Source organism: Accipiter gentilis, chromosome 3, assembly GCF_929443795.1.
Source record: "Accipiter gentilis chromosome 3, bAccGen1.1, whole genome shotgun sequence".
NCBI classification, from domain to species: domain Eukaryota; kingdom Metazoa; phylum Chordata; class Aves; order Accipitriformes; family Accipitridae; genus Astur; species Astur gentilis.
Window position 1 is genome coordinate 45452201 of NC_064882.1, and position 20574 is coordinate 45472774.

At 47.3% G+C, this 20574-nt stretch overlaps 1 protein-coding gene across 2 annotated transcripts in view; it reads right to left on the reverse strand.

Annotated features, from left to right (window-relative positions):
* Window positions 1-15958: 15958 nt before the first annotated feature.
* Window positions 15959-20574, reverse strand: part of SMOX (spermine oxidase) — a 60856-nt gene continuing 56240 nt past the window's right edge. For both annotated transcript variants that reach the window (XM_049791583.1, XM_049791574.1), the window contains exons 6-7: window positions 17740-17900; window positions 15959-16409 (exon numbers count right to left, since the gene is read on the reverse strand). In XM_049791583.1, the coding sequence (XP_049647540.1) occupies window positions 16272-16409; window positions 17740-17900 (299 nt within the window). In that variant the 3' untranslated portion in view covers window positions 15959-16271. The remainder of the gene's footprint in view (window positions 16410-17739; window positions 17901-20574) is intronic.

Consider the following 20574-nt stretch of genomic DNA (forward strand, 5'->3'; position numbering starts at 1 on the left):
AATACAGCACTTAACTGCAAAGCACCCTGATCTAGGGTGGTAAAATCAACTCTAAAGGAAATAAATATAAATCTTACAGTTGTTCTGATCTGCCCGGAGTGTTTCCTGTAAGCATTCCTCTAGTAAAGTCCACCGATCCTGCTCTGATCTCTCCCAATGCTTTGAATCATTTAGTTGTGGCTGGCTCAGATCTCTAACCGGGAGTGTTATGAACCTCATCAGCATCTCTCCTCCTCTCTCTACCCCCTTTAAAAATCTTGATCGTGGTCCGAATACCCTTCATTCAGGCAGGGAATGCAAAAACCTCCCCACTCGCAGCCCCCCTTCCCCAGCATGCAATTCAACCTTCACCTCCACCATAGCAAGGACATCTGCTCCAGGCCACCATCCTTCCACCGTACCCACACTAATGACCTGGAATTCATTAAACTTTGCAAGATTTAGTCTCCCTGCACCACAGCCCGAGCAACCCATGGGCAAGTAGGGTGAGCAAGCATGGGCACAACCAATCTACCAAATCCCAAGAGGGTTGTGTGACCCCCTGACAAGGGGGATCTCACCGAGGCCAGTGGGGCCAGTGAGCCCTCCAGCCTAATTGGAACCTTTCATAACATGGGCATCACCCTTGGTGATGAACTCCCCAATCCTTGCTCCCCATCGTCTCCACACTATGTTTTTCTCCAACTCAAGAGCAAAGGTGACAGAGCACTTCTGGTCTTGCCCTGGCCCAGAGGTAGGATGAGGCAGCAGTGCCAAGATCTGGAAAGTCGTCTTGTGTCTCTGCTGGACAGACATGGCACTCAAGGACCTGCTGAAGACCTAATGTGACATGGACATCACCAAAGCCCACCAAATTAAGGCAGAGAAACCCCAGTGGCTTGAGTTCCCTGCCAAGTACATGAGAGGGATTTCAACATTTTGATCGCACCCACATAGAATCATAGAATATCTCGAGTTGGAAGGGACCCATAACGATCATCGAGTCCAACTCCTTGCCCAATCTCATCAGTGAGGAAAGTTAAATAATCATACACGAAGGGACAAAATTGAGAGCAGATCCACCAGTAAGTGCCTACATCAGAAAAAAAGAGCCAGCAAAGTGTATCTTTGCCCCTCCGTGAATGACTCAAACTATGCAGAGAAGCTGTCAAATATTTCATATGGCTGTTGTTACCAGAGGTTTTGACTTTCTGGAAAAAGGCCAGTGGTTACGATCAAGCACCTAAAAATTGCATTTGGTCAGAGCAGCAGCACTTCTACAGCTTTGTGGCTCTTAGAAGCAAACAACCTGCACCAGGGAGACACGGGACTCCAGAGGGATTGCCATCGTCAATGTCCATCTGGCATTTTTAGATGACAGGCACTGAGAGGAAGGGATGTGAGATTAAAAAAAAAACAACAACAAAACAAAACCCAACTCTTTGACAGTGGGAGCAGGTCCTGCCATGCCATGGACCCGTAAGGTGCTATATTGATGGTAGTGTGGGAAGGCAGTGCGCCGTGCTCATCGATCTCCTCTGGAAGGAGAGCCGGGCAGGTAACTTCATCCCGGGAGTTGCTGCAATTTTGAATCTGCAGGACAACAAGTCCCAGCACACCCGTGGTCTTCTGCATCCTCTGACATCAAACAGTCTGTATTAATTCATATGCTTTTGCAAAATAAGCCCCTTATTTGTGCTGTAAATAATGAGAATGGTGTTTAGTCTCTCTCAGTGACTCAGTTGTCCCTAGGTCCTAGATCCCAGTTACCACCATCTGAACAACTTTGCCATTAGGTCTTTTTCAGGATTACACATTGATTTTTATGGGAAGGTGCTAGCAGTGTCAGCCAGCATCTCAGTATTTATAAATTATAATTTATAATTGCTTTCTTGACTGCAATTATAGGGTGAAAAGAAGTTTGTATTGAACTGTCTGTCCTGATACAGAGGTATCACTCTCGACCAGGCACAGGTTATCTGAGAATCCCATCCAGCTCAGGATTTGCTTAATTTCTCCTCTCTTCTGTGTTAGTTTGCATTTTATCAGTGCTTAATTTCCTTTGCTATGGTGATGTTAATTCCCTTGGTTTGTTTAGGCATCTCTGAAGTTCCTCCTTGCTTTTGACTACCTAAATTAGTTCTGTGTCATCAGCGGATTCATCTGCCTCTATTTCCAAGCCATGTAGCAGCACATTAACCAGCATGGCACGCCTGGGACTAAGCACTGAACTGTGACCTTCTGCCATAATTGACCATTTAATCCTCTTCTTTGCTTTCTCCTAGGACAGCTGTAGAGCCACGACGATAGTTTCCCACTCATCCTGTGACCCCTTAGCTCCCTCAGGAGGCTCTTTAGTGTGACCTTGTTAACGACCTTCTGGGTCGTGTCGACCGAGTCTCCTTCATCCACCGTTTTCCTGACACGGTCATTGAGTCGCAATTCCCCCCGTGAGACCTTTCTTCTCTGCAAGCTGCTGGGTCCATGCTCTCCTGCCGTGAGCTATCTCCCTGAAACTTCATTATCCTGCTTTTAAATATCATTTCCAACTAACTTCCCCAGGACACTGGGGAGGAGGGATGACCTGTAATTCTCCCAGTCTCACCTTAAGGCTTTTTGAATATAAATGTAACCTTCCCTCTATCCCAGTCCTTGCTTCTTTTCCTTAGTAAGTCAATCAAGTCCTATTTAAATTGCTTAAAAATGCCTGCCCAGACAATCCGCCCCCCAGGAAAGGCCTCCTGAGACAAGCTGTGGACGTTTGCAGTTCACGGCTGGCTTTCTCTCTTGACGGTCTGCAGGGAGGTCTACAAGGCAAATACCTGACATGCCCGCTTCATCTACATTTAACCCCAAAAATAAAACCGCAGGGTCTATCAAGCAAAGAGACGGAAGTATGAGCCAGCTCATCTCTGGAAACCGTGCTGAAATAGTAGCATGGGGCAGTGCTTCAGCTAATAACGCCTCAGGGGGAGATCAAAAAGAGACTGCAGGGACCTTTTTGAGATTTGTCTACCTTCTCAGCCTCCTCCCTTTCCATTGAAGCCCAGGGAGGGTCAGAGGAGTCTCAGTGCCCGGCAGTTTTATATTCCCTTCACCTCCAGCACGCACCCCACTCACACATTTATTTGGATTTAAGACATACGTGTTCTCCAGTTATCCTTCTCAGTTTCCACAGAGGGACTCCCAGTATCAGAGGAACCTTTCGGATTATGTATGGTTCACATGTTCCACATTGCACACAGAACAGGACCAGGTGCTTTACTGTGAGCTTCTGTAATGAAACCATTCCTGTTATCTGGGGCTTGGCTTTAAAAACTCCTATAATTCCTGTTCTATGTCCTTAGGTCAATAGAGTTTCTTCCCAGTAAATACCAAGGGCTGGGTAAGCCAGAAAGAACATGTAACATAAGGGAAGTATGGGAAGTATGTAAGAAAATCAGACCTGGCTGGACAAAGATGGAAATGGTGCCATATTGCAGAAGGCAGATCATCACTGGATTAGCTCCTAAGTGTCTATATGATGTGAACTCATTGCCAACCAGCTACCCCAATATCCTGAAGTCATCCTGAGTCTTTCCCTTATCATTAATGGGCTTTGGATGAGGCCCTGGATTCTTTGACTTGCATCCCAGTATAAAATACCAAGTTTTTCCTGCTTATCTTTTTCTTTTTTTTTTTTTTTAAAGGTATCAAAACCTGAGTCCTTTACCCATTGTCAGCCACTTTGTGTTATGTCAGAAAAGCATCCCTATGAGTATATCCGCAACACAGGGGCAGTTCAGCACTGGGCAGAGAGCAGCCTTCAGAGAAGGGAGCTGCTGGAAACCTCCTAAACCCCATCTGCTTCCCAAAAAAATTAATTTCAGCACATCGCCTTCCAGAGGTCTTCCACCTAACGCTGACCACTTGTCCTCACCTCTCTCTTCAGTCCTCCTGCAACCTGGTCAGAGTTTCTCCTCTTCCCAGACGGGCCAAAGCAACTCACATCTAACGGAGGGTAGGAGTGCAGTGGTCCATGGGGAGAAGGGAGCAGGGAAAGCAGTTATTTCTGCCCTGTTGTAGTGCAGGTCACCTACCTGCTATGCCACAAGGTCCTGATCCCAAAGGAAAAATCCCTGAATCCAGGCACTGTTTCAATGTATTTAGCAACCCTAATAATGGGTCTCACTCTTCCTTGTGACTGCCACACTTGTAGACTTGATATTTTCCTACTCAGATAAATATTCCTATGCATTTCGTGTATGGTTAGGCTTTGCCCCAGTCGCAGCCCAGGAGACAACAGCCACATGGATAGTCGTTGACAGTAACTCCACGCCATCCCCTGCTCCTAGGAGCTCTGCCTGAAACTCAGGTCAGCTCTGCTCTCAGGACCTTGATAGAAAGGGAACAACGGGTCTGAAGGCAACGAAGACATCCCACCTACACAGCCCTGGCCCTAGTGCGCAGCCCTGCACAGCACCTGCTGATGCGGTTCCCCTTCAGACGACTGGAGGTTCTGTACCTGGCAAGGAACATTGGGATGCGGCAGCAGGACAAAGACGGACACGCGTATGTATTATTTTAGCAAAATCACAAGGCAGCTTCGGGTACCTCCCACCATCCCACTTTTTGATAAACAACTGCCTCCGTGGGCTCATCTTCCTAAGCTAAAGGGCTAATCTGCATCCAGCGCTGGATCAGGAACATGCCAAAAAAGGAAAAATCTTCAAAAGACATGGCTATCTACCTTCAGGTCAAAGGAAGAGGTTGAAAATTTCTCACTGAAATGCAGTGCAAAAACATGTGCCCGTATATCAAACACTTTCAGGGTGATGAAAAATTGAATTTCTTCCTGATGCTATTTACATCCAGCAACTAGCATGCTTGGCCCTGTCTTCAGAGCACCCGTCCCTTGGAGATCTCTCTTCCAAAATCACATCCTTTCCCCTTTCTCTCTACATTACCTTGTTATTTGTTCTCTCTTTCTCCTTATCCACAGAGGAACTCCTTCCTGTGTCCCCTGGAAGGACTGGTCAGTGGATTGGCCACATCCATCCTGACCCAAGTCCTCCAGCAAAAGGGAACCTACCCCAACCCGGGGTGAATGGAGGTGGGTTGCTTTGGGTCGAGAAGAACGTGTCTCAGCTGTCCTCAGAGCAGGAGTGAGCGGTGATGAGATTCGCTTGGCTCAGCAAAATTCCTTCTCTCCCACTCTTGCATTTCCCGGTGGAAAAATTTGTCCTGGAGTAACAGGCGTGGCCGCAGTGACGCTACCGCATAGCAAGGACATGACACCGTGCGCGGGCTGGAGGGAATAGAAAGGAGGGTGGAGAGTGCAGGGCTAGAGCTAGCTTTGGGAAGGGATCCGGATGGAAAAATGAGTTCAGAGCTGGTCTGATGAGTTCAAGGTCATGCAGCCGCTTCGCAAAGTCCACCGCCTGGGTAGCCTTGCTTAGGAGAGCCCTGGGAGCGAGGGTGATTGGGAATTTATGTAGATAAAAATATATAAATATATAAACATAAATGAATATATGGGGGGTTATATATATATATATATGTATTTACCAAGAGTTTTCAGTTCAAGCAAATAAAACTGTAACTCAGCTGCAGTGACAACTGCATACAGGTCCAGATAATTTAAGGGGCATTTTATCCAAATCCACCCTTTCCACTCACCTCTGACCTGTTGTTATCTGTTCTGGCTCTCTCCCTACCCTGCTGCCTCTCGTTTGTGTGCAGGTGATCTGAGAGGACACGTTATCTGAAAGTGGGGATACCTTAGTGCTTCTTTTTATGAAGTGGGGCTTTGTGCAGTGTTTCAAATACAGCTTTTCCATCTGAAAACGTGGTCCTATGAGATGTAGGACAGAAAAGCCGTCCCTTGCTAAGAGGGCCACACACAATGCACCGACTGCATCGTCTCCAGACGTGATTCAGGCAGCAGAGACGGTCAGCCTAAAATTAATCCTTGTCTGAAAAGGTATTACGGGAAAAAGCTGTCGTTCCTCCATCCTGATTGTGCTGAAAGCCTGGCCCATTTAGAGCCAATTGTGTCAGCAGGCAGCTTGATATTCCTATTCTTTGGGGATGGCAAAGTTTTTTGCTGTTTAAAAGTCATAGCAGAAAGGCTTCCGTGGGCTCAGCATCATGAAAAGGCCATGGAAAGTCACCTAGCCCTTTCCAGCTGTCCCATCAGAAGGCTGCTATATGGGAATTAAATGGGTGTTTTAATCAAAAGGGCAATGGAAATGATAAACCGCAGTTTATTTTGGGGACGGGCCATTTTTAAGATCCAAAAGAGATGCTCGGCTTAGGAGGGGGGAGACGGTGCACCAAATGTTCCTGTTTGTGTACAGATGAGTCCCAGAGCCCTCCTGTAAAGATGATGATGGACAAACACACCCTCAGCAGAGGAGCTGTTGAAGTTTTCAGATGAAATGAGACAAAAAACGGGTGCAGTGGTAGGTTTCTTTTCAAAACAAAACAGACCTGAACCTTTCCAGTAAGTTGTCCCTAAACCTGGGCAAAGGAGGAAGGTACCAGGATCCAACAGAGACCCAATGTGTGATGGAAGAGCAGGATGGAGTATAACCAGCACCATCCCCAGGGGCCAACACGCACGAGCGTGTGCCCAGGACGTGACCATGGCAGCCACTTGGGACGTTGCAGACACATGACGGGATGTTTCCAAAAGACAGGACCCGAGTACAGCTCACGTAGGCTACGACCCCTTCCCTCTCTACATTGGAGGGCCCTCAAGAGGGATGGTGCCAGGGAACGAGGCGTGCACCAGGTAATTGCTCTGACAGGCCAAAACCAGCTTCTGGGGTGGCCAACCCAAAATAGACATCCTCAAAACAGGGGCTTGGGTCTAGCTTTATGCCAGCAGGTCCAGTTCAGACTCTGGCTGTGCTTGCAGAGCAACCCAAGGGACCATCTCAGGGACACGTCAACAGAAAGTCACTGCCAAGTTAAAGACCATCCTCCTGGACCATGGCCCCTCAGCAGAAACTTCACTGAGAGCAGAAAGTGATCCAGGAGCAGAGATCCCAGGACGAGATGGATTCTGCTGCTAAGCCGTGAGTGGTGGCACCCAACAAATGGATGCAAACCAGCGATAAAGAAGGAGGACAGCCCAAAACAAGGTCTTTTTTCTGACTGCAAATTGAACCAAGATCCGGTGCAGCCATATCTCTGCCATGAGGCCAAAATACCCCTTGTACGATCTTACACGACAGCTGTGAAAGTCAACTGCTGTCTTCCCCTTGAGCGTTGCTGTGTCCAGAAACATGAGCAAGGCAGCACAAGGTCACTGACTCAACTAGCAGATGTCCCTCTATGACTGCTGGAGGTTCATATATGGTCAGGTTAGGAAGGAGCAGGCAGGTATGGTCCAGGTCAGAGAGGGGAGAAGTGTGGGACTGGCCAGGAGCACAGCTCCTGGCTTGTGTAAATCCATTCTCTTCCTACCACGCAGGAGCACAAAGGTTGTCGTCACAAAAGCGGGTAAAAATTCAACCCGTTCACCTGGGAAACAGTAGCGTGACCAGCAATAAGCAATGATTTCTGGGCATATTTATGAGCACAAGCAAGTCCAGGTGTTATCAAGATTGCCTGAACATCCCCAGGTCAGGGAGAAAGCACCAGTTTGGACTTTGAAACTTGCTTACCTGTAAGCAGGTAAATTTACAGTTTCCACCTTCGTTTTAAATGAAGTGAGCCAGGGCAGGGAAGGAGAGGTTTTAAAGCACTGATGTCCCTGTACCAAAATTTCCTGGAGATTTAAGGCCCTCAGCTGGTGAGTTTTATCACAGCACTACTGCAGACATTGGCACAGCCACGTTCCCACCGGCAGGATGGTTGCGTGCCCTCTCCTTGCTCTGCTGTCATCCCCTGCACCCAACCGCGCTGCCCATGACGGTCACGAATCCTCCCCTGAGCACCCGCCAGCTCCTCCGGCGTTCCTGGCGTCCCACCAGCTCAGCCCTCACCCGCTGCCCAGCCAAACGCGACATATTTAGCTCTGCTATTTTTTTTATTTTATTTTTTTTTTAATCTCTCCCCTTATAAATCAACTGCTCCAGACCCTGAATCACTGCCTGTGCTGTTGCCTTTCCATTAGGCAATGCTCATTTGCCAAAAATCTTGCAAATTGCCCTCTGGCAGCCATCCTAGCCAGGGCCACGCTACCCGTGAGAAAGCTGACACTGTTGCTTCTCCTCCGAACATAATTGCGCATTTTATTGCTGCTCTCACACTCACATCACTTATCTTACAGACACCCAAAGCAAACCACCCTGACGTGAAGCCGCCAGGCTAACTGGGGTTAGGAAATCTCTCCCAGTGCTTCACGATTTTTTTTTTCCTTTTTCTTTTTTTTTTCATTGGAGAAAGCTGGCATTGCTGGGATCAGAATCCTTTGTCTGGGCCAGTTTCATGCCAGTTGCTCACCCCTTGTGGCCTGTCCCTCTAATGAGATGTCACCAGTACCAGCCCAGGAGAAGGGAGGCCAGTCCACGCGGTCACCAGCCCATGACCAGGTGTGACCAACTTTTCTTGTAGCCCAGCAAGGGACTATAGGAGGGGAAGAGGTTGGGAGGACGGAGGGAGATCCTGGAAGGTGCTGAGCTCTCAGACATCCCTGCAACTCATGGAGATCCGCCGTATCCAGCACATCCCTCTCGGACCCTCATGCAGGACCTGATTAATTACCATTATTTCTACCAGCGGACACCTGAAGACCCTGGGGGAGGTGGAGGCTCACATGCCAGCTGCTATAGTCAGGCAACGATACTGACCTCGAAGCTCCTGTGGGCCAAGCAGATACGGAGGAGGCGGACTGCCGTTGCCCAAGCCACCAAATAATCAGCTCTAGGGCTCCCAGGGATCCCACAGCACGAGCAGTCTCACACACACGGGCTCTGAGAGATGGGAGGCCATCCAGCTTCTTCCATCTTTCTAATGTTGCAGTTAAAATTTCTACTGGGATGCAATTTAAACAGTATAAACTCAGGTATTTGAACTTCTTAAGTTTTCAAAAACAATTTCAGGCTATTAGAAAAGGGTATATTTTGTAGCAGCTCTTTCTGTAGCTCCCTTTCACTTACTTGAGGTAGATTTTAAGTTAGTGAGTCTATGTCCATGCCCCTTTTGCATCATAAAATTCACAGTGGCAGGCAGAACACGGAGTTTAAATCTGGTACTCTATAACTCAGCTGAGGGCCTTACACGCACACAGAGAACCCGTCTTCCCCAAAACTGCTGAAGTATCATCACTCTTCTGATGTCAGAAACCGAGGACTGCATCTTCAATGGCCACAAATCAGCATGGTACAACTGAAGCCAGCTGACTTAAAAGTGAAGCCTTAACTTTCTTGAGCTGTGGTCTCACGCTGATTTAAAAGAGGATAAGAGTAGAACATTTTGGTCGGAAGGGACCTACAATGATCATCTAGTCCAACTGCCTGACCAAAACTTAAAGCCTGTTGTTAAGGGTATTGTCCAAATGCCTCTTAAACACCAACAGGCCTGGGGCATTGACCACCTCTCTAGGAAGCCTGTTCCAGTGTTCGACCACCCTCTCGGTAAAGAAATGCTTCCTAACGTCCAGTCTAAACCTCCCCTGGGACAGCTTCAAACCATTCCCACACGTCCTATCACTGGATCCCAGGGAGAAGAGCTCAGCACCTCCCTCTCCCCTTCCCCTCCTCAAGAAGCTGCAGAGAGCAATGAGGCCACCCCTTAGTCTCCTTTTCTCCAGACTAGACAAACCCGCAGCTCCTGCCAGCCCCCCGGGACATCTCAGACACCCCGGGACATCTCAGCCACCCCAGGACATCTCAGTTTATTGAGCTCTTCAACCCCGTTGACTGGATCCAAAACTCCCTGATAAACCACCCGCTCCCTGGACCGTGGCTGCGCTCACCCCTCTGGGCTCCCACCTCTTTTACTTCACTCACGCGTATGCATGTCCGCATTTCTTTTAATTTTTAATATTTCTGGACAAGATTTAATGCCACAAGATGGCAGCATAAAATCACCTTTCCCCGGGTTACGTTCAGTTTGCAGAAGGTCCCCCAGAGCCTGTGTCATGGAGAAGTCAGAGGTCTCACCCCAGGGATGGCCACAGGAGGAGAAAATACCCAACCCCACCAAGTGTCGAGCCGGGACGCACTTTTTTCATCACTTAACCACCTGTAATTTCAGAATCCACTCATTGCAAGCACTTTTGTTTTGCTGAATTTGTCCATCTTGCAGGCACTCATCTAATAACTCCGAGGTGACTCTAAACCTGATTTGGACACCCGGAGCCTCTTCGTTTCACCCCACAGCACCGAGATGGTGGAGAAGCCGGTTTGATGTGCTGAGGGGTGTCAGTCACTGCAGAAGAGGCAAACAAAGCCCACAGGCTTTAACGTGCTCAACTTCAGGCAGATGAGTCCTGAGGGCACCCAGCAGAAAGCTGGGGGGTTTCCTTCTTTTTTCTAGCTTTGCATCTCCACGCAGGAAAAAGCCTCTGTAAGAGGAGATGCTTGGGCTGAGAAAGAGGAGACGAAGGCTGCAGCGAGCCCCAGGCAGCAGCAAAATTGGAGGAATATGCACAAGCCAAGGCAGTGACATGGTATGGTCAGACACAGAGGTACAGCCCAAGGTGCTGCCTCCTGTCCCCTCCCTTAATCCCTGCTACGTGTCTCAGAATCTCCCAGTTTCCTTTTCCACTTTGGGTCTGTGTTTGCTACTGCAAAGAAATCAGCACCCGGGAAATTTCCTGGGCACCAAACTCCATCCTTTACACTGTTGTATAATTAGCATCCCCTGGTACAGCCTGGCTTGTGGCCACTTGCGCAGTTCGGAGACCAGCATGGGTCCTGGACCATTCCCGCAGGGTGAGGGGGAAAGGGCTAAACACTGCAAACATCCACAAAAATCACGCTGGGAGCCTTAAAGACGCCGGTGCGGATGCTGTCCGGATGGTCCCCTCTGTGCGTGGCCGCATGGACAACTACAGTGTCCACTTAGTGCCACTGACTCAGGCTTAACCACACGGTGATGCTAACGGGGTTCTCTGCTCACCGCAGATTGGTAACGATTTGCAGGAGGAGGGATGTTAAGCCAAAAGGTTTGGAGACTGACCTCTGCCAGCACCCTGCCTTTCCCACTTACCGCTTTCCCAACGCAGCCGACCATGAAGGAGCTCTCTCTTAATTACTTCTGGGTAATTAGGTGCCTCTTACCGTCACAGCACCCATGTCTGCTTTCTACCAACCTTCATCCTACCGCTGAGCGCGTGGTGGATACGGCAGGAGAGAGGACGCTGAACGTTTTGGAGAAAGGAGAGCAGGGTGAGGGGGGGGTCACACAAGCGGTCACAGAGCCCCACAGCGATGCCAGGGCCACCTCTGCTCATCACATGCTCAGGGTGGCCTTCACCCCTGCGGAGGCTGCTAATTTTAAGTACCTCTTAGTAAACAATTGCTATATTTAGTGCCTCCAAGAGCAACACGAGCCTCGTTTTAAAGGCTGGATTGCTGGTGACGGAGGCAGAAGAGTGAAGGGGTGAAGTGGGATTGCCCTGCAAGGTTTTTCTGGTGGGGAAGGGAGATGTTAACTCGAAGCCCCCAAATGAAGGGAGCATGAAAACCACAACCAGGCCAGGATGTGTGAAGCTTCGGTCCAGCCTTCGGCACTGCCCCTCACCTCTCCTCCTTCGCTGACCTGCCCACGCACAGGTTTCCAGCGCATGGAAACCTCTCCAGGCAAAGGCAGGTCCGTGGAACTGGGTGATAAAGAGCAGGACAACACCCCTTGCTCGTGGGGTGTACACCAGGACCCAAGGCTGAATGGCACACAAACAAGCCATGGAGAAGACCCTTTATTAAAATCCAGGGTCCTGAGACATTCAATTCTCTATGTGCCTTGAGTCATATCAATTGAGCGAGCACTGACGTAGATCCCTGGTTAGCAAAAGCAGACACCATTATCATATTGTCTGCACAAAGCAGAAAAAGGAGCTTTGAAACCCTGATTACCAGCATAGCAGCTTTTCTTGGATATCCCATGATAAAGAAGCCACAGGAGAAAGCAACCCCTCGGCTTTTCCTGGGTCATAGGATTTGGTTTTCTCCTCTGCTTCCACTTTGCGATAGATTTGGCTTCTGGGAAATCAGCTCTGGCTCCTTGACGTTAAACTTTGGCAAAAGTTGAGTGATTGAAGCTGGACAGATTTTTTAATCTTTTGTTCTCCTCAACTAAAGCACACTGCGCTCTCTTCCCACAGCACAACTCTCTCTCAACTCAGTAACACCATGAAAAGGGGTTTGCTTCTGAGATAAAATGGAGAAAAACATCATAAAATCAATGTACTGTGGTCCTTTCCAGCAGCCAGGAAGGCATCTACCTCCCCACAATAGCAGAGAATCAGCACAACTTAGCTGAGGTTGGAGAGAGTCAGTCAAAGATGGTGCCTCCTCTCCAGACATCTATCTTGGGATGCACTGACTCACCCTCTGGAGAGGTTTTTCCCCTTCTCTCTGTCCCCTTTCCCTCTCTTTGCTGGCTCTAGAAGGACCCTCTGTAAGTCAGTTATCAGCTGGATATCCCACTTCTAAATAGGTGCAGTTAGGCAACGCGACTCCCACCCCAGATCCTTCGTAGAAAAGCACAAAGAGAGTACGCACGCTTCACGTGGGGTAGCAGATGCCAAAATGAGACACATTCTTCACTCCTTGCGTGAACCCTTGGCCAGCAGCCAGCCAGATGGATAAATGAAATGCAGAGAGATAAGGCAACAACTAAAGACACGTCTTCTTCATCCTGCAAACTTTTTTATTTTTGGAAACTGTTTAGACATTTTAAAACTATGCTGATGTCTACATTTCGTTCGCTTGACTTCAAAAAAAGAACAGGATTTATAGCTCTAAGGAAAAAAAAAAGTGTTTTCTCATTCCAGATGGCACCTTTCAGAAGGTCAAGACAAAACCTTGCTAGTTACTAACAGCTGTGCCTACTGACACACATCTGCACAGTTCAGGGGCTGCTTAGACTGGGGGACAGTACTCCTGTTAAGCTGGAGGACATGCAATTAAAGCATAAGGCAACAAACGGACTCATTAACAAAAGGGCACATTGTACACAGGTCCTCGTGAAAGTTGTTAACCCAGGGGAAGAGCAGAGCCGAACATTACCCAGGTTAAACCCCTAGCCCTGCAGTGAGGACAGCCATTTGCCAGAAGGTAGGCTCCAAAAGCAAAAAGCTGAGCTTCAAACCCTCACGCTACAAAGCCTCCTAGCAAGAAAGTGTCCTCTGAGGACACGTGTCAGCCCGGGTGACACCAAAGCATGAAATGCCACTCTCGGAAAGGAGCTGTTGGCCTCGATGCACCATGGCTCGTAACATCTCTGCCCGACGGTGCAGAAGACACACGTGCGTGTTCTGCGTTTGCCGTAGCGGCACCGAGCACTGCTGAACTGGGTTGAGGCTCAAAGGGCAGAACGAGTTCTCAAAAGCCTTCTCTCTAAACCCATACAGTTCAGGGGATCCCAAACCCTGATGATCTGTGAAGCCTGCACGTTTCCCAACTCTGCGCCCAACTCCTCTTCAGGACATAACTGGAAGTTGGCGTGGTACCACTGGGCTTATGGCTTATTGAAGAAACATATGTCCCAGCAAATATTTGCCTACACAATCAGAAAACTCTTTGAGGGAAACAAACCATGTGCACGAACACACACACGCATATGCTTCAGTGACTAAAACTAGAACCCATTTTAAAAATAAACAAGTTTCTTTTCAGGAAGCCTATTTGTGTCAATGGAGAATCCTCTCACTAAACTGAGGGGCAGCTTGAATACAGCACACAGATGGTTTCTCACTTACCACAGTCCTGTTAGCTTTGCATTAACCAGACCTTTTTGGTCCAGATTACATTGCTGGAATAGGAAAACCCCAGTTCTGAGAGATTCTTCCATGCAAAGCACGTTTACGTGATGTAATTCTTACACTGCGTGATCAGAAATTTTTATTTCCATACAGGCTGCTATAGGTGATTGCCTTAAGGCTCCACTGGGAACCAGTTTGTCTCTCCACCCAGAAGGTACGTTTTAGCTTGGACTTCTTCCCAAAGTTTTAAGTGGTACACACTAGGACAGCCTTGTTGCATTACTTTTATTCATTGACCCCGAGTTAATTTTCAAAGCTTTTTCTTGTTAAATTTCCCTTTTTCGTCAACTTTATGTGTAACTATTTTTTCAAGCACATTTGAGTGATTTTGAAGCAGTTCTACTCGGTCACTGCAAGAGGGGGTCACTGCCAGAGGTGCTGTTCAGATGAAGATGTGCTCTCCAGATCACACAAGAGGAGCTGGCAGGCTCCTAAACAAACCTTGCCAAGCATTCCTTATCCTTGGCACCGGTGTTTAGTCTTCTCATGGTTCAGCAGCAGTGGCCTCTCTGCCCAAACGTGGAGGAGAAACTGCTTCCACCCAAGCAAAGGAAGGAAGGACATCTGTTTGATCAGCCTTCTGCCCCTGGCTGGTCTGGCAGTGTCTCCCAGCCTTTTGCTTTACTGCAGAAATAGTTTAACATGAGAATTAATCTTGTTGATAAACCAAGCACATTTATACACAACTGGGCCCAATCTGAACATACAGGGAGGGACACGGGGGTAGTCACTGTGTATCAGAGGCTCTGGGGTGCCACCTCCTCTTGGACAAATAAAAATCACTCAGGTGTGAGATGCAGCACCCCCACAGAGAAAATTAAGCTTACCAAGCTGTATCCTAAGGTCTCAACACTTCAGAGATAACCCAGGGCTGCCCAGCTTGTATTTGGACTAAGCATAAGTCTGGGATAACTGCATTTAAGAAATTTAATTGAAGCCCATGTCAGGTATTACACGTAGGCTCCATGGAAAACATATTTTTAATCCAGATGTAACATGACTGAGATAAGATTTTACATTCCTTCAAAATTCCTTACTAGTGGGAATGGCCTTGACCTCCCTGAGAAAACTCTTCAGCATCAATGCTGTCATTCAGACTGTTGGACCTTCTTTTCTGCGGGTGGGGGGTGAAAGCCTCACCTATTTTGGGTATTGCTGTCCAACAAAAGATTTCGTCACAGAGTTTCATCACAGAGGTAGTTCAAGTATGCTGCTTCTCATCATTCCCGTTCTTACCCACACTCCCACATAAGTTTGCATGGTGTTTTCCACTTGGATTAGCTGCCCCAGTTACAGCCATAGGCTACACTCTAGCTGTATACGCACTACTACGGCAGTTTGGGGATTTTACTTTGCACTTTAGTCTGGTGCACAGGCATGAATGCTCCTTCCACAACATGGTTCAAGAATGCGTGAAGGACAAGTGATAGTTTAGAGTTCGGTGTTGTCTTTACAGGCTGCACCATACCTGGGGAGTTCCTGGAGAAGTGTACCTGGTTTAGTTTCCTTAGAGGGAAGCCTAACTTGTACACCTCAAAACCATTCTGTGAACCAAACCAATTGCTGAAAGACTGGGGCACTCCTTTCAAATCCAAGATACGATTCCAGACCAAATGTGGACGCAGTCTCCGACGTTGCTTTCGTCAAGGCTGTGTGTTTCTGCTTTGCAGCACTGCCATTCCTTTGATAACTTCCCCGACTGGCTGAACGAACCCAGAGAGAAGACAAATTCCCCCACGAAATTATAGGCATATTTCCTGAAGCCCAAAGGCCCACATAAGCTGATAGACAGGTGACACACGGAGTGAAATATGTAGTGATACAGAGTGATTTCTATGCTAATCTGTACAAGGCAATGACTGTGCCTCTAAAGTGCAAATCTTTGAACAAACATTTAAGATCAACCGGTACACTGACGATCCAGATCTATCTCAAGATCCTCCTACTCCAAACTTTGTAGGAAGGGAGAAACCCCCTATTTTTATAAAGTTGAATAGAAGAGTTGCAAGTTACTGAGTGAAGTGTCCAGGAAGTACCAAAGCACCCAGTCTTTTTATTACAACATTTATTTTAGTATAGAAGGCACTTACAATACAGAAAGGAAAAAAAAAATATGATAGGCACCAAAAGAGAATTTAGAATTAAAATGACAAAGAAACAGTTTACCAGACAAAAGGAGCACCCTTCCCTGTTAACAATACAGCACACGGAAATTAAGCTATTGATGACTAATTTTTTAAACAGTTGGGGCAATTTTTTTTAATAGAAAAAGATAGAGACTGCTCTACTGTGAACTGAAATTTAAAAAGAACCCCTCCACACACCTGTACAAGGATTTAGGAGTTGGTGGTGTTCACAAACATGGGGCCCTTCAGCTCCGGCACTGCAGGAGGTCCTGGTACATCTCAATGAGGTGAGCGGCCTCTCTCTGCCCAGAAAGCACAGCACCGTGGGTAGTGGAATAATACTTCCTGTGAGTGGCCTCCCCTGAAAACATCACCTGCATCGGCTGGAGAGGACAAGAAAAGCAGAAAAACTCAGCAGCTTTGGAAAGCAGACACGAGGCTAAAAGAAGAAAAGACTTTCTGTGCCCTCCCACATCCCCACAAGCTGACACCAGTCTTTTTAGACTACTGGTTCTCAAAATCCTGATGCGGTGCACCACAGGGACAGGCACAGCATGGGTTTGTCAAGGTCAAGCTTGTCCTCGTTGCTATGCAGAGCTGTTTTCAGGGCTGAGGCACCATCATAGATCCAGACACTAGCTCCGATGACCTCAAACAAATCTGCATGAGTCACTGAACACCTTATTCTCTGTCGTCTCCTCTTTTTGCTCCCCCAAATTATGCTTCAGTCTTTTAGGCATTAAGGATTTCTTTTTCTGGACTGCAGTTTCAGAAGGAAAAGTAGTCATGTCTCAAAACCCACAGGGTGAGACACAGTGTCTTACCTTTTACATCAATAGCTAGGTGCTTGCTAAAATTGCTGCCAACTCAGTTCTGAGGCAGGAATTGCAGGTACCTTTCTTCCCTAAGAACTACAGAGAAAGATTCCTAAAGCTCCTGCTACCTTTTTAATAGAATTCTGTGCCGAACAAAATTACATGGTGGGGTCAGGCTCTGGATGGAGGAGATGGACTGGGTAGATGCTTGGAGGCTGCATATTCGTCAGCCGTTTTCTTTGGATTTGGACAAACAACCCTGAATGACGGGGTGAGTTTGGCTTAATACGTTACTGCTCATCAGCTGAGCTGCGGTAACTATCTCCATGTGTGCTCTTGTTCTCCATGCTATATTCAGAAAGCAAAGGCAGTGTCTGAGGAGCAAATTCATTGTCTCCTGCCAATGCACGAGTCCCCCAGCCAAGGACTGGGCCTCCCTCACCCTCTACTGCCAACACAGAAAGATTTCCTAACATGCACCTCTGACACATTCAGACCCAGCCATTAGCAGGGATCATGCATTTAATGCTACATATTCAGACTATGCTTTAAAACAGAGTAACGTGCTTTCCTAGGGAATTTTGAACCGGCCAACAAGGCTAATGGTCTTTAAACACAGAGATCAGAATTCCAAAAGTCATGCAGATTCCCAGCTCTCAATAATTTCAGAGAGAGATGTGGGAATCCCTGAGATGTTGGGATTCCAAACATTAAAGGTAAAATCCTACATACATTATTTGTCTAGAGGGGTATGTATTTAAAAAAAAAAAAAAATTAAAAAAAATGGAAAACACACTACTGGAGGCCCAACCTGTCTCTTTCAACCTCCCCCCAGAAAACCCTCTGCCCACCATCACGTTAGTCTTCTTCCCACAGAACTGATAGGGGCCATACTTACAGCAGTTTTGGAGCTTTCAGCATAAGGCAGTGGTTTAGCGAGTTTCTCTACATCAGCCCCACTAGACCCAACTTGGGTGTAAGAGTAGGATCCACGGAAGTTGGGATTGCTGCCCCAGGAGGACCGCAGGATCCGGCGAGGTTTCGGAATGTTTGGATTCCCTGGGCGGAAAGCAGAAGACAAAAAGTAAGATCGTGTCTCAAAGAAAACATGACGATGCCTGTGCAAGTTGTGGAGTGGCATGTGTTCAGTCTGATTTATTGAAAATACATCCTAGCAGAGCCTGCACACTACAGTAAAGAGGCCCTAAAACATACCTCTTTTCTATTACTGAGTTGTAAATATCTACATAACAGAAATAGCATCCCTTTTAATCTCAGCTGCAGTGTTCCGTTTTGGGAAAGATCATTAAAATGCTTATGTTCCTAAGAGATTGGGAAGCTTCAGGGAACCCTGGATACAGTTTGTTTGAAAATACAGAACATTTCCTGGTCTCATTTGCCATGGTGGTGATCAAGCGTATGATTCATGTCACCTCAGTATTTAATTGGGTGCCCAGTCTAAACTGGATGTTTAGGTAGTCTTGTGAGAGAGGTTTGCCACCAAACAGGGATGGAGACAAGGATGTTAGAAGGCAAATCCTCACTATGCAGGTGCATAGGAAAACCTGTCAGAAAGTTTTCAAAACCTGTATTACTCACTCCAACTGCTACCCGGTTGCTCCCCATAAATAACCTAAAATTCAACAGACCCATTCTGTGGGCTGCACATGGTATGGAAAGAAGGCTTTTGAGGCTGGAAGTAGGATTTCTAGATTGCTGTAGGATTTCCACTGATAAAAGGATATAGGACCTAAAGCTGAGGGGCACCTGAGGGAACCAATGACAGGGCCATCATCAGCCATCGTCCCTATCCCAAAAAGTACAGGAGCACATGGGATCCAGGACTGCAGCCAAAGCAGCTCACCAGCTGGTGCCACAAGAGCCTGCGGTAGAACTGAAATAGGGAGGGTCATATGTTGGAAAGCCTCTTGTTAGGCTGGTTTGAGACCATCTCAGCATCATTAACTGAGATTTTGTTGGTGGCCTGTGATCACATCTGGCTTGGCAGGAGAAGAATAGGGAGAGGGGACATGGAGAATTGCAATGAAGATAAATTCTCTCCACAGGAGAGCTGAGACCCATCCTTGAGGCAACCTCCCATAGCCAGGCAAGGTTCAGCTGCTGGAGTCTGTGAGATTGTCAGCACAAGAAGCAAGAGTAATTGAAACACGTTTACATCTTGCACAGTTCCTGTGCCCGCTTCAGACCGTGACTCTGTAACACTTCAGCATGCTTAGCCTGCTATGAAGATGATCTGAATTCCCCCACTTTCTTCATCAGGGCTTAGAGAGGGAGACATCCAACTGTAAAGACTAGTTAGGCACTACATTATTTAGTCCTACTAAACAATTATTTAGTCATGCGTTTAATTCCTTAAAATCAGGAGCAGGTTACATCCTAGGTTCAGCTACTGGTTTTAGGAGTATCATGTGTCAGCCAGAACTATGAAATATAAGGCTAAATCAGAGCGAAGGCACCTGGATGGCTTGCCAGAGTACACTGTGAACACTTTCTAACCACTAACCCCCAGATCAAAATATGGCACAGACTAGCAAATAAATATACCCTACAAACAAAACACATCCTACAAATGAATGTTGTTTCAGGAATAAGAACTTAGCATAACAAAGCTTCTAAAATATGCTCCCCCAAGAATCTTCAAAGCAGGAATGCCTGGGATGGAAGTGAAAAGCCCAAGGGAGTCTGAGAACAGGGAGCTCTCAGATGCGTCAAGGAAGTAAGTTATCACGTTTTATTTTTAAGGTCTGTGGGAAAACCCAGGAGAACACACTATGAAAGCTGTTAGACAACACAACACCAAACAGGGCCAAAGCATTCATCCATCACACTGCATTACACAAAAACAATCACACAATGGATTTTCAAATAAAAGGAGTCTCTGCAGTGGGCTGGTGGTGCCTCTTCTGTAGCTGGCACATATTCTCATGTTCCGCTGTCAAGGTACCCAGAAGATTTTCAATACAGGAGTCAGCAAGTAAGATGTCGATAGAAAGATGATCAACAGTAGGAACACACAGTGTTACAAGCAATGAGATGAGGGCTTGTCAGCCTGCAGCTAAGGCCACAGATCTGCTAAAAGACTGAAATTTGTTAATGAAAGGGTTTGTGGAGTCATCAGCCCATTCAACGACTGTATAAATCCAGCAATATTTAATAGAGCAATTGTTAAAACTGGTAAAAGCAACAGCTTTGTCTCTCTCTAGTGTTTCCCACGGATGACCTTGTACTGTGTATACAAGCAGGTGAACCGCAGCCTTCCCGCCAGGGAATTATTCTTCATGTAGCAACTTCATCAGACGGGAAACTGCAGCACAGCAACATGAAGCATGTGGCATTGGGCAGATGGCAGAGCTTCAGGCAGAGACGCCTGAGCCAGCTGCCAGTATGGAGAAGAGCTAAGGAGCCTGGGTGCATTAAAACACAGCTGTACAGCTCCCAGAACCGAAGCCAGTCTCCTTACCTAGCACTATGCTGTGTGGTGCAGATGTATCAGCTCTTGTGAGCTCCTTTAAGGTCCTCCAGCACACGAGACCGTGTGAGCATGATCCAAGTGTCCATTGTGCAACTATTGTGCCCCTGCGCTTCTGCATTTATGCACCTTTTAACGTGAGGAGCTGTTTCTAAGAGAAAAATCAGGAGGCTTTTATTTCTGCTGCACACAGGAGAAGCTTGGTTGAAGGTCAGACAGGAACGTGTAACACAAGCTCTGATC